We start from the raw sequence: 12,869 nt of genomic DNA, 5'->3' as shown, positions 1-12,869 counted from the left end.
ATGAGAAAAAGAAATCATTCAGACTTCATCTCTTGGCTTCAGACTGAACAAGAGGTCTTTGTTTGAATAAAAGTGTTGGACGCATTTCATGAACAATGTCAAAACACTATCCAGATCACTTCTCACTCCATAAATGTTACTAAGAGAGAGGGGCAAGAAAACAAGGCCCTTCTTAATCTTCAATGAACAATGGGAAAGCTCTAGTATCAAAATTATCATTAAAAAGATGTAGGTCATTGCACTAGTGCCTAACTTCAAACCTAACCTTCAATCCTGTTACAGCTTGGTAACAACTAATGTAAAACAAGTACAAAGGCAAGCATGAATTTGGAACTTATTTAAATAGGACAGACACAGACTTAATGCTTTCACCACTGGTATTCTTTAGCATAGACATGTTAGAGCTGCTAACACAGTACTCTGCACTCTGAAGCATGTAAACCTGAATTGCAAGCATCCATTTTGTCAAAATTAATGTAATAAAACTGAAGTTAGTATTGCACATTCATAACATAATTTTAAAATATTGCTCTCTTACACATTGACTTTTATTGCTCACGAAAACATTGTAATGTATATAAAGCATTTCTATGGCAAAGAAGCTGTTGCACTGCATAGCAAAATGGTCTGACTGGTTCATAAAACCCATTAATGAGGTAAAGAAGAACACTTGACACACCAAGATCTCACACAGCACAAGAGACACACAGGTAGGAGGCCGTTCACTGCTAGCAAAGGTAATCTTACCCGTATAACCGGCCTCCTGTACACCTGTTAGTTAAAATATAAAATGTTATCCAATGAAACACACAGATTTGATTCTTAGTTAAAGACACTATATCTTATTTCACCAGATTTTCAAAAGAACTCTACTCCCAAACATTTTAATTATAGCTGGATTTTGAAAGAACAAAATGAAACTATGCAGAACTAGTAACTTTCATTTGCAGAATTGTTTTGGTCTAAAAAAAAAATCTCAGCCACTTCATTTTAGCGATGTAACAAACACCAAGGTCTTTGGATAGATTCATTCCTAATCACCCTTTTATCCTGCTACAATGCGCTATTGTTGTAAGAGAAGAAAGAGCCTGGTAATCCTTCTAGGTGGAAGACAATAAACCTGCACTAACAGCCATGAAGGAGAGCCACCTGACCTTTCAGAGAAAGACAACTCTTCCCAGCTTCTGAAGGTGTTTGTAGTCAGCAACTACAATCTAAGCAATTTTCATTTATATGAGCCCCTCATTCAAGAACACTCTGCAGGCAGAGCATGTGTCAGAGAAGACACACAACTGAGATCATGTTGCTGCAGGGTTTAGAGCTCCCCCAGTGCTCTCCAGTTCTGACCAGCCCATTAGCTGCCCCTTTGCTTCCCTTTGACTCCCCTTCCCTTAAATCACATTCTGGTAAGGTAAGTCATGTAAGAGTAATATGAGTAACACCGTTAGATAAAAGAATCAGTATATTTACCTAGTTTTGCAAACATATTAATTTTAACAGTAAAAAAAGGATGAAAGAAAGAATAAAGCAGTGAGTTCCTGGTAAATCCAGCACAAACTAACAGAACTACCTGACCAATTCCAGAAGCAAACACGCACACCTGACCCGACCTGAAGGTTCTGAGTTGTAAGATAGTCTCTAAATGCAGCAATTCAAGGTAACCAAAGGTAATGAAGACCCAGGAAAGTGCATCAAAAGAGAAAGATGTCTCAAAGGAAAACTGAGCTATATACGGGCATTGTCTTTTCATGTATGAATTCCACAGTAATAATGAGAAACCCCAACCTGTTAGTGGTACTGAGTAAGCAACCATAAAAAATTCCATCAAGTTATATACAAATATGGGATTTCAAACCACAGCAATGCAATGATGTCGAATACAATTTAACCACAAAAATTCTTAATTTAAACCATCAGGCTTAAATCCTTTTCTCTCATTTCTCAGAGAGAGACTGAAGCAGAATTTTAATTAGGCCTTAAAAGATTTATTCCTGTTAAATAATATCTGAGATGAGTCTGGTATAGAGATGGAAGTTATTTAAAATTAAACAGTGCTCTTCATTCCAGAGGAATGCATTCTAACTCAGAGATAAACTGAACACCAAGCTTACACACTTGGATTTTAAGATGAAATCCTTGGCAAATACAACACCAACAGCTGTAATGCAAGGTTTCCCACAGCGTTTTACCAAAAATGTTGGCCTTGACCTGGAGCAAGCATTTGCAATTCAGCTGCTGTAGTATGGGAGAGCTACTCTTTACAAGCTGCTGACTGTACCAATAGTGTGAAACTCTGTTGAGGTTGAACTTTTAAATACACTACAGTCAAAAATATTTTATGGACTCATCTCAGACTCAAGCTGAATCTGACCTGTTGTCACTGAATCTAAAATATGCTGCTTCCAGATAACAAACTTTATAATCACAGAGCATATGTGAATTAAAATCTAATTAAAACAAAACAAACAAAAGAGATAAAAACCTTCCTTTGGCCATTCTGTATGAAGACAATAAAACTGTTACATATCTAGGAAGAAAAAGGAATCTAGACAGCAGGAAGTTGGGCTTCTAAAGGGAATTGAAACATGGGTAACTTCTATCACGTTGTGAGATGAGAAAAACTGCCCATGCTCCATTCTTGACAGCTGAGTTGAGTGGCTGCATGGAGCGAACAGCCAGCGAGCGTGAAAGAACAGGGGCACAAATGCACAGTGGAACTGTCAGGTAAACCATGCTGTGCACTCATTACCTTAGTGACAAAAATTTTGCTGGGAGGGAATGAAAAAGGTGACTTATTTGTTTGATTTTAAATTCAGTGTCTCCGGTGAAACACCATGAAACATGATACTCAGTTATGTTCTCTGCACAGTAACAAAGTCATTCATTTATTTTTTGTGAAATCTGAGGCACTCAATTCTGCACTCTGAATAACACACACTAGAAACCATTTCAACTTGTAACTATAATCTACTTTACCAATTATTTTATATAGTAACCCAAAAAAAGACAACTCACTTCTGACATTTTATTCAAAACACTGACTTCTAAATTTTCTTTTTACCTTTCTGTTAATTTTTATTCTGTAGACTTCAACAGCACTATTCTAAATACGGAGGAAAACACAAAGCAGATTCAAGAGACTCCTACACATAATGAGATGTTTTTACTTCTGAAACATTCAGCAATCACTCAAGTACTTACCACCTGCTAATCAACATAGCAAGGGCCTTTCCGATCTCCCACTCTTTTATCTTAAAACAAATCAATGCATTCCTCAAAAGTCACTTACCCTATAGTCTCTGGACACACCCTCTGATGGGACAGACCCTGAAATCTGACTCGAAATGGTTGCAGCTATCAGCTGTTTACACCATTCCACGTGGGATCCAGTCGGGCTACAAAATCAGAAATTTCAAGTTATTCAGCAGTAATTCAAAATGTGTATTTTGAACAGCACAGCAACTGAGAAGTCCAGAAAGCAACACTGTAACTGATCACTAACGTCATAAAACTTGTGTTGCTTTGTGGGCAGAATGCAACTATTTTACCGATTAAATTAGGAAAAAGAATTTTACTAGTTCATGTCAGAAACACAGAGCTGTCAGGAGGTTAAAAGCGAGGTTAGGGTCCCAGGAACTTAAAAAATGTTATGTTCCTTATCCAGTGTAATTTTTATCACTCACACACTTTTTTCTTAAAGCCACCCGTGGAATGAGTTTGGCCAAGTAATAGGAAACTCCTTATACTGTCCTTATCAATATGCCCTGATTATTCTGTAACTCCTCAGTACTTCATGCTAGTATTAAAAAAATTAAACTATGCTAACGTTGTATTCTATATTAAATGTTGAAAATACATGTTTTCTAAAGGATAACTTCTAGTTAACTGCATTTTTTTCCAATTCATGAAATAAATCTTGGATAATCTTCATGTGGGCTCTCCCATGCCACAGTGATGATGTTCGGTGTAGGCTATTTACAAAAACCCTAAAGCATCTGAACCACACTAAATTGCAGGTAATGCAGTTTGAGAACAGTCCCCTAAACTAGTGCTGCTCACAAGTACTGCAGTACTGAGAGGGAGAAGCAATGACAGTCTGAAGTGCACTAGGTCTGCTTCAAAACACACAGGTATCCAAGTAAAAACTGGGAATGCCAGAGGGAACTGGTTCCCTGAGTGTTACCACAGCCTCAGCTGATATTTTCGATAACTGCCACTTTTCTTCAAACCATTCAGCTGGGCTCTTTTACAGACTGAATGCTTATTCAGAAGTAAAGTACAGAAAGAAAATGTTAATTTATTTTTTAGTTAATTCATAAACTAGCTTTGGATTCTGTGAACGTTCCATGACACTGAAGTGAATACACTTACACAGAGCCAGCACCCAGCAGGTGCACCACACCTCAAACATTAAGAGGGTGGGGTAACACCCTTAGATAACCAATTACTATGGACAAGAGCTCCTTCCTTACATTAACTCTGCCAGTATAACTAGGTATAAGGCAGAGATCCATGCAACAACAACATACCTGAAATGGAAGACCTTTCAAAACTTTTCTGATAAATTTTAATAGCTTTCACCCCACCTGCACATTCTACACAGGACTAGATCTCACAATGTTGTTTTGCAACTAAAGCACATCTATGATAGTCCTGCTTGAACAACAAAGATAACTTTCAGGTTAGTGCTGAACTCGAACCCAGATTCACTTAGAGAACTCTTCACTTAAGTTTTGCAAAAGAGTCCAAGGGCTAAAACCTACAGTAATCCTTTTCTTACCTCGTTTATTTCTCATTCTCTCGCATCTCTTAACTTCCAGTGTATCTCTTCAGGGCTTGCCTAAGTTTGTTTTCAAATAAGCACTCACTTGCTAATTAAGAAAAGGATTTATTTTTCTATGTCTTATCTTCACCAGGAATCACTACATCAACAGAGCTAATAGCAGCAGGAAAACGAATATGAATGCAGGACCATCCCCTGAGACCAGTGTGGGGGATGTGTCAGTGCTCCACAGAACACTGGTCACACCAATACGCCTTCTCCCCACGCACCAGTGGGGCACACACCAGCACTGACTGCCCTTGCACTGTCTCATCTGCAGTCACACACAGCCTGGCCTGGTACAACCGTACCAGCAAACAAATAAAGTATATGACAAATGGACATTATAACTGGCCCAGGGTAGAGCAAGATCAGAAGAAGGGAAGATGAAAATGAGGATAAGAAAGTGCATTAATAAGGAATACAAAGGTGTATGTTTTGATGATAGAAAATGGACAATTGATTTCCATCCTCACTAGAATGATGTAAAACCCCAGGTTTTTCCTAACAGAAAAAATGAGAGAATACAGAGACTAGAATCTAGCGCTGATTTTAAATATTCTTTTTTATTTCGTTTTCATCAGGGTGAGATTTCCGTTCATTTCTACTCCTTGTTTAAGGATTTTTAAACTCAGTTCTGAAGTCTGCCTTCAGCTGGAAACTTCTGAGTGAAGGAACGTCTCTGCCAGCGGCTGCTGGAGGAGATGTGGTCCCACCTGGCACCCAGGGCCTGGCACCGTTCTGGTGAGACCCTGCGGACTCACGGCCAGCCGGGAACCGAAGAGGCAGCACACCCCGCTACGGAGAGACGGGACACCGGGACACACCGCACACACACAGGGACACACGGACAGAACTCCGGGACACACCGCACACCGGGGGACAGTCTGGGGACAGTCATACCTCTGCACATTAAATACATGCACCAAAAAAAACCCAATCGGCAACAATCTCAAAACCCACGGACGGGCTCAGCCCGAGTTTGCAGGACGCTGCCCCAAACCACGGGGCCGAAGCCCCGCGGCCGCCTCAGCCTCGGCCAAGCCGGCGGCGGCACTGCCGGCATACGGCAACCGCAGCAGGAAACTTTGACAACAGCGGGTTCCCGCCGCGGACCATCCGCCGCTGCACAGCAGCCGCCCCCAGATTGCAGCTTCTCGGGCCGGAGGGGTCCGGGGAGGCCGTCCCGAGGCCGGGGGGCCGCGCTCGGCCGAGGCTCGGGCCGAGGGGCGCCCGCCGCCGCGTCCCCCCGCCCGGCCCCGCGGGGCGCGCAGGCCGCGGCGCCCCCTCTCCCGCCCCCCGCCCCGCTCACCTGTCCAGGGTCTCGGTGCTGGGCTGCCGCGACCCCGCGCCCGCCGCCGCGGCCCCCCCTGCCCGCACGGCTCGCCGGCTCACGCCGCCGCCCTCCACCGCCGGCCCCGCTGCCGCCGCCGCCGCCCGCTCCATGGTTCCGGCCGCGCCGCCGGGATGGCCGGCAGGCTCCCGCCCCTCCGCGGCGCCCCGGCCCGGCCCCGCCGCCTCAGCCCGGCCCGCTGGGGCCCCGGCAGCGCCGAGCGCTGTCACCTGGCGGCGGCGCTTTCCCAGAGGCCTGCGCGCCGCGAGGGCGGGCGGGCGGCGGGGCCGGGCTGAGGGAGGGACGGGCCGGGCAACCCCCGCCCGCCGCCCCCTCCAGCCCCAGCACGGAGAGGCGGCACTCGGCCGGCGCGCCACGAAAAGGGCGGATGGAGGCAGAGTTCAGCACTGACATCTTTATTTTCCCCTCCCCGCACGTACACGGCAGACGGATGATGTTCACTGCTCTCCCCCCGGCCCAACGCCGCCTGACACACAGAGCCCGGCTCCAGAGCAGTCCCGCGGTATCCAAGGAGAGCGGCCGACACGGTTAGTGAGGAAGCGGTAGTACTGAGGAGATCCTGCGCTGTTACAGATCATGTTTTCTCATGCATAACAGAATGCTCGCTGCGAGACAACACCTGAACTCAAGGCAGAGGTTAACAATACATCAGAAGGAGGTAGCACACAAGTCATGTCTTGGGTACAGCCGTAAAAGTGATGCTGGGGGGAAGGGTAAGGCATGAGCAAATAAAGAAGGCATTCAACAGATAACCTTTCTAAATAAGTAAGTGAAGCCCAACACAAAAACTAGCTTATCTCCTCAGGTCCATGGAAGGAAGAATACAAAAAACCTAAACTAGCATTCCAAGACTGACATTTCTTGTGGGATATTGGGCATTCATTGCTGGTGATGCTGACACCCCAGCTCTGCTTTTTCACCCCTCCTAGTAAAGGCACTCAGCACCTGAACTCTCATCATGACCTCAGAAGCTTCCCCAGGTGTGCTCCTGGCAGGGAACAGGCTACAGTGTGCACAGAGGACAGGAGCCCTGTGCAGAACGACAGCCCGGAGCACCCAGTTATGAGGGAAGGAGAGAGAGGTTCTGTTAGCATTGATAAGTTTGTATGCCTACATTCGCAGTATTTTCCAGAACATATTGGATTAAAACCACCCTTATGTTGGTCTCTCATGTAAAAACAATTAAAACACCTATCTTATCTGCTGACTTGAAAAATTCCAAGCCCACACAGAGCCATGTTAGAGAGCTTCAAAGACAAATTCAGCTGAAGAGTAATATGAACAAAGTAATATGTAATGAAGTAAGTGCAAAAAGATCCTTTCCCTTATATTACACTTTCCCAAATGCAATAGGTTATCATGTAGTGTTGACACAGTAAAAACTATTAGATTTTCAGAACTTTTTCACACTACTCAGAGATGTCACCAACATGTTAAATACAGAAACTTTAAATATTCTAATAAAAATAGCTTTTTTTTTTTAATAAACCGCAAGTAAGTAGAAGGCAAATATACCAGATTATGCATAGCTTTCAAAAGGTAAAGTACATCATGAACAACTGAGTATCCTTCTTCATTTATCTGATGTAATGAATCTTATTTACCTTAACAAGTCAAGATTTGGGGACAACATTGTTATTCTGGATACACATACTGGAGAGCATAGATGGGAGAATGAAATTTAGAGGACAAGAGTCATATAATTCTGCATATTTAAAACACACATGCTGTATGCTCGGAACTTCCCTGAAAACATAGTGCAACTCAGTGCATATACTGAATTAAATCCAGAGGCAGGATACCTTTACTCCTTTGAAAAAATACTGTTTTAAAAATATTCAATGTCCTCTAAACTTTGACTTATTTTATGGAACTATAGCTTTAAATTTAGTTTTCATATGCAAAATATTTACACTTTATAAACTTGCAGAATTTCTAATAAACTATATTATATATACACTTACACAAAACTTAATTTATATATAATCCTATTATATCTTGCAGATCAAAACTCACCACATGTACAATAATTTACAATGACAGAAGCCTCAAGCATCAAAATATCTCCTTTAAAATAACAATATTAGAGTCCTTTACAGATTCTGAATTGCAGTATTTCCTGGATTGCCTGAATATAATTAAACTTCTGAGAATATGCAAAATTTTAATTAAATATCAAGAGCAAAGTTTGTGCTGTCATAAGAAATGCTTGCAACTATTTAAAAAACACCTGAAAGGAACAAATTAAAGATTTACAAAAAGCTTCAGAAAGGTAGGCTTGAAACTAGAGCTCACTTGAATGTTCAGTGTAAGTGCACACACTATATGCAAATCTTGGATACCAAAGCCCCTTAAATACTTAAGAATAAATTTGCTGAACAGAAGTTAAATTAAACAGTAAAGTATAAATGTACAAGTTTTAAAAATTATTTATAACTGAGAATTTTTGCCTACTTTGGTATAAAAGCTCCTTTAAACAGGCACATTTACTTTTAGAAGACAAACAGAAGCTTTAATACTATGGCTATTGCTGGATATTAAAGCAATGTCTCTGTGGTTCTGTTTCTAATTATATAAACTTTCTTTAGAAACATTTAATCCTGTATTAATCCAGAGAACCAATACTGCCCACAGTGATAATTTGTCCTGTACTTTAGTGCTGATCAGCTAGCCTAAACAGAACTTCTCAGAATCCAGTACAATTGTCATTTGTTATTTAAAAAAAATATAAATTTACAATAAAAAAATTTCTTTTATTTTGATATCTACTGAGCTATTTGAATTTTTTATTTAGAAGCATATCAGTGAAATGCCTTTCATATTTCTGTTTATTTAAAAAAAGAAAAATATGGAATTCTCAGGTAATCTGAAAGTTTCAACACTTCTCTCTGACATCTTGCAATAGAATTTATTATTCTCTCATGAATTCCACGAATGTATTCCTAACAGGAATACACACATGCCTAATTTTATACAATGTGAATATTCCTACTGACATTATTGTGTTTATTCACAACACGAAAGACTGAGCATGAATTTCCTTACAGGAACATGACCTACAATGTAATAAATTAAATCATTCTTATGAAAACAATAAATCAATTTCATTTCAATTGTACCAGACCTACCAAAATAACTCTTAAAGCCCTCCATAGCTATGAGTTGATTAATAATGTTCCCAGTCCACAGGTTCTAAAAGGCACGTAATCGAAGAGTTGGGTTTGTTTGTTTTGAAGTCCTCCTCAAATGAAGACAGTCTAAAATAATTTGTGTTAGGACAGTCTAATGTAAGGCATTAGAATATTCCTCTTTATGCTATAGATCTATGTTAAGCACCACTTGCTATTACAGTATAGAAAGAAGCCAACATTTTCTTCAAAAATGTGTTTGTACTTGGGACACCATTTGTGAGGGAGATGTTGATGAGGCTGATGAATTGGATATCTTAGAATTATTTGTGATCTGTAGCTCTTCAAGTCTCCTGATATAATCATCACGCAACGCAAGGAGCTCCATGTAACGCTGCTCCACGGGGTTTGGCTGCTAGAAAGAGATCCATGTTAGTCTTAGCACTTCACTCCAACTACTTGTACACAGGCTGCTTGAGTATCCAGGGCTTCCTGGCAGGCGTAGCAAGTCGTAGCTAAACAGAAATACTCACTGCTGTAACCTGAGAGCCCTCTGCCTTCCAGCTGTGTCCCCAAAGTCAATCTTTGCACAAAACCATTTGTCGTAACTCAAAATCAGCCACCATTTCCTGGAGCATATGGGTTTTATTTTCTTGTTATTTAATATTGCGTGCAAGACAGTTACTCATATACCTTGACCAAAGCTTTTTTTTTGACTTACTAAAAAGTTTTAAGGGTCCAGAGGCCAAGTGTCTCAGCATCTTCCCTAAAAAAGTGTTTAGCCAGATTATTTTAGCTACACTGATCAGATTAAGATCCATGCCTTCAGATTAAACAACTTATCTCACTGATGAACTTTACTTGAGTTTTTAATAGTAAATTTGCAACTTAGTGTAAATAAACAAGTGAAATAAAAAACTTTATTAGTGAATTCTCTAAGCACACTTGCATGTGTTTAAAATCAACTGCTCTGGCTTTCAGGAGGTTACTAAGAAAGAGCCTTTTAACCGTTTCCACTTGGATCTTAAGTTCCTTTTCAGAGTAATGAAACAAACGGAGAAGTAGTATTACAAATGTCCAAGGCAGAGACAGAGCCTACAGTTACCTTCAGCTGAATATACCTGTCTGGAAATTGTTGCTGTTTCACAGTTAACTGCCTGTAATTCAAAGCTATCAGCAGTGGAGTTTCAGCAACTAATGGTTAAACACCTCACCAGTTCAAAACCAGTTCAACCAGCACTGTGAGGTGCACCACTCACCACGCACCCATATGAGGATTGTGATGAATGCTGAGGCACCTGCGGAAGTGGATCAATGCTGAATGTATGTACTCAGATGACTGGTGATGTAGGATAATGGTTTTGCTAGCAGAAGATGCTTCTAAGTAATGGCACTAAGAAACATCATAAAAAAAATGGTTTGGGCCACACATGTTCATTATTGAGTTGCTTAAGTGAAGATGAAGCATAAATTTCATGTGCAGGAAAAAAAAGTTGCATTTTGTGTACAAAAATGGTGAAAATGAGGGACCAGTAGTAGCAGCATGGAATACCGTCACTTGGGTTTGCATTTCTAATGAGAAACTCAGCCAAAAACCTCTCGCAAATAATGGCAAACTGCATTTTTAAGTAGATCTACAGCTCATTTGCATGTGTTATAATCCTTCACTTTCTAAAATAAATCTTTGGATTCACCTTTTGCAAAACACCCTCATCCTTTACAACAAGCAACAAAAGCTTTAAAACCAGAACTTCAAATTGGCAACATATTTGTAAAAAGCCATAGCAAACTGTCTGGCATTCCTGAAGCCTCTAAAGTGCTGTAAATAATACAGGAGATCAGCTATGGAAAAGGAAGTATATTGCTTGAAAACTACTGACTCCTTCCAAGGGCTGGACCGTGAAGACTGCTTCTGTCAAACAAATTGCTCCTCTATCTTCCCCTACTCAAACCTCCACAAGCTGTTAAAAAGGACAAAAAAAAAAATCTCTGTACACCATCTTTATATGCCACATGGCTGAGATTTCCAGCAAGACTGTAACAAACATAGAATGTCCATAGGCATTAAAAGCACAGAACTGAACTATGTGGCATTTAAGAAAAGCTTTTCTGGACTTCCAATCTGATCCATTTGTATAATTTTTGGTAACAGCTTTCATGCAGAGTCTAAACAATGCTGTTACAAAAAAATTCAAATCTTACCATCAATACATATAGCTTTGAAAGAGAAAGGACTCAGTGGGTCATTTCATTTGTAAATGGTTTCATAGGCTCTCTCAGCAAAAGGAGAAAGACCAAGCAAATGCAACTGTGTTTGTGTTGCTAATGCCCCAAATCTTCAGGGATCAGCAAGCCCTGTTCCTAAGCATTGTCATTCAGGATTTAGTAGCATCAAATGCCCTTAGACATGTGTCCAAGAAAAAGGGCTAGAGAGAGCTCAAGGATGACTTGCTACTAAACAGGAAAATAAGTTCAATGAGCTAATGAGAGAACTAAATTAATCACACTTTTTTCCTCCATCTTTACAAATGTAACACTAAAAACCTGAACAGATTATAAGTACTGCTCTACAAGACAGTTATGACACAAAATCCATATTTCCAAAGTCTAAAAGCATTTTTTGTACACTATCGAGAATTTACTTACTTGTTGCCGAATCCTTGGGTTCCACCTGATGTAGTAATTGACCCAGAGCTCTAAATGCCGCATGCTGGCTACTGGATAGAGTGCTCGATTTAGCTCTTTACTATAAAAAGGATTGGTGTATTTAGATTTTTCACTGTTTATCAAAGACCATAACGATAATGTTTTCTCAGTCACTTTCTAAAATGAAATCGAAATAAGAATAGTAAGCATTTGCATAAAATTGAGAAATCCATCATAGAAGCCATTGTTACATTCTAAAATTAATACACTTCTGGTTTACTTAGAAGCATAATACATTACTGTATTAGAAAGATTCCAAACCCAGTGCTTGACAAATATTTTAGTGACTGCATGGCACCATTCTATAAGAAAAAAGCCAGTTCAAAATCACTGTCTGCAAAGACTATAACCAAATACAATACAACCAAAACTTTTGCAATCACCTAGAGTAAAGACAGCAATGCAATTACACAATCAGTGGTTTGACTAACCTCTTTTTCTCTGAGAAACTCGCTGTTATACAAGAAAGTGCCAAACCGGCAGCTGTACAAGTGATCCAGGATTGTAATCAGGAACTGCTCATTGAACTCAAAGGCCGTAGGAAACTAAAACCAGGAAAGACAAATTCATTGTTTACACAGAAAACGCAGAAGGACATGCATGGTTAAAAGACTAAAGGTAGAATTTAGAAGCCTGGATACATCTACAAGTAATTTTTAAGGCAATACTTTCATGCACTTTATAGCAGACTAAGTGTTCAGATGACACAAGGTGTTCAACTTTCTCCAACTAGCCACTGAAAAAAATCTCAAAATGTTCTACCTACCTTTAATTTACAAAAAGAATAAAATACAGAATGGTTACACATATGCTTTTATTAGCAAGACAGAGTAAGGTATCTTCAGTGCACTGTTACAGT

General features: G+C 40.4%; 2 protein-coding genes across 8 annotated transcripts in view; both read right to left on the bottom strand.

Moving 5' to 3' along the window:
• The window catches only part of MTMR1 (myotubularin related protein 1), a 54,857-nt gene extending 42,875 nt beyond the window's left edge, over positions 1 to 11,982 (bottom strand). For 3 of the 5 annotated variants that reach the window (XR_014226753.1, XM_082289278.1, XM_082289279.1), the window contains exons 1-3: positions 6,135 to 6,302; positions 3,290 to 3,395; positions 748 to 771 (exon numbers count right to left, since the gene is read on the bottom strand). Coding sequence is in view for 2 of the 5 variants with exons in the window: in XM_082289278.1 (XP_082145404.1) it covers positions 748 to 771; positions 3,290 to 3,395; positions 6,135 to 6,268 (264 nt within the window). In the remaining 3 variants the exon portion in view is untranslated. Of the gene's footprint in view, positions 1 to 747; positions 772 to 3,289; positions 3,396 to 6,134; positions 6,303 to 11,950 lie in introns of those variants that run through there. The other 2 variants (XR_014226752.1, XR_014226754.1) reach the window with 2 other exon arrangements.
• The window catches only part of MTM1 (myotubularin 1), a 42,782-nt gene continuing 36,489 nt past the window's right edge, over positions 6,577 to 12,869 (bottom strand). The window contains exons 14-16 of one of the 3 annotated variants that reach the window (XM_082289281.1): positions 12,442 to 12,555; positions 11,951 to 12,127; positions 6,577 to 9,719 (exon numbers count right to left, since the gene is read on the bottom strand). In XM_082289281.1, coding sequence (XP_082145407.1) covers positions 9,552 to 9,719; positions 11,951 to 12,127; positions 12,442 to 12,555 — 459 coding nt within the window. In that variant the 3' untranslated portion in view covers positions 6,577 to 9,551. The remainder of the gene's footprint in view (positions 9,720 to 11,950; positions 12,128 to 12,441; positions 12,556 to 12,869) is intronic. The other 2 variants (XM_082289282.1, XM_082289283.1) reach the window with 2 other exon arrangements.

Source organism: Coloeus monedula, assembly GCF_965178545.1.
Source record: "Coloeus monedula genome assembly, chromosome: 12".
Classification (NCBI taxonomy): domain Eukaryota; kingdom Metazoa; phylum Chordata; class Aves; order Passeriformes; family Corvidae; genus Coloeus; species Coloeus monedula.
The sequence above is the reverse complement of the archived record's forward strand: the minus strand, read 5'-3'. Positions and strand labels throughout refer to the sequence as shown.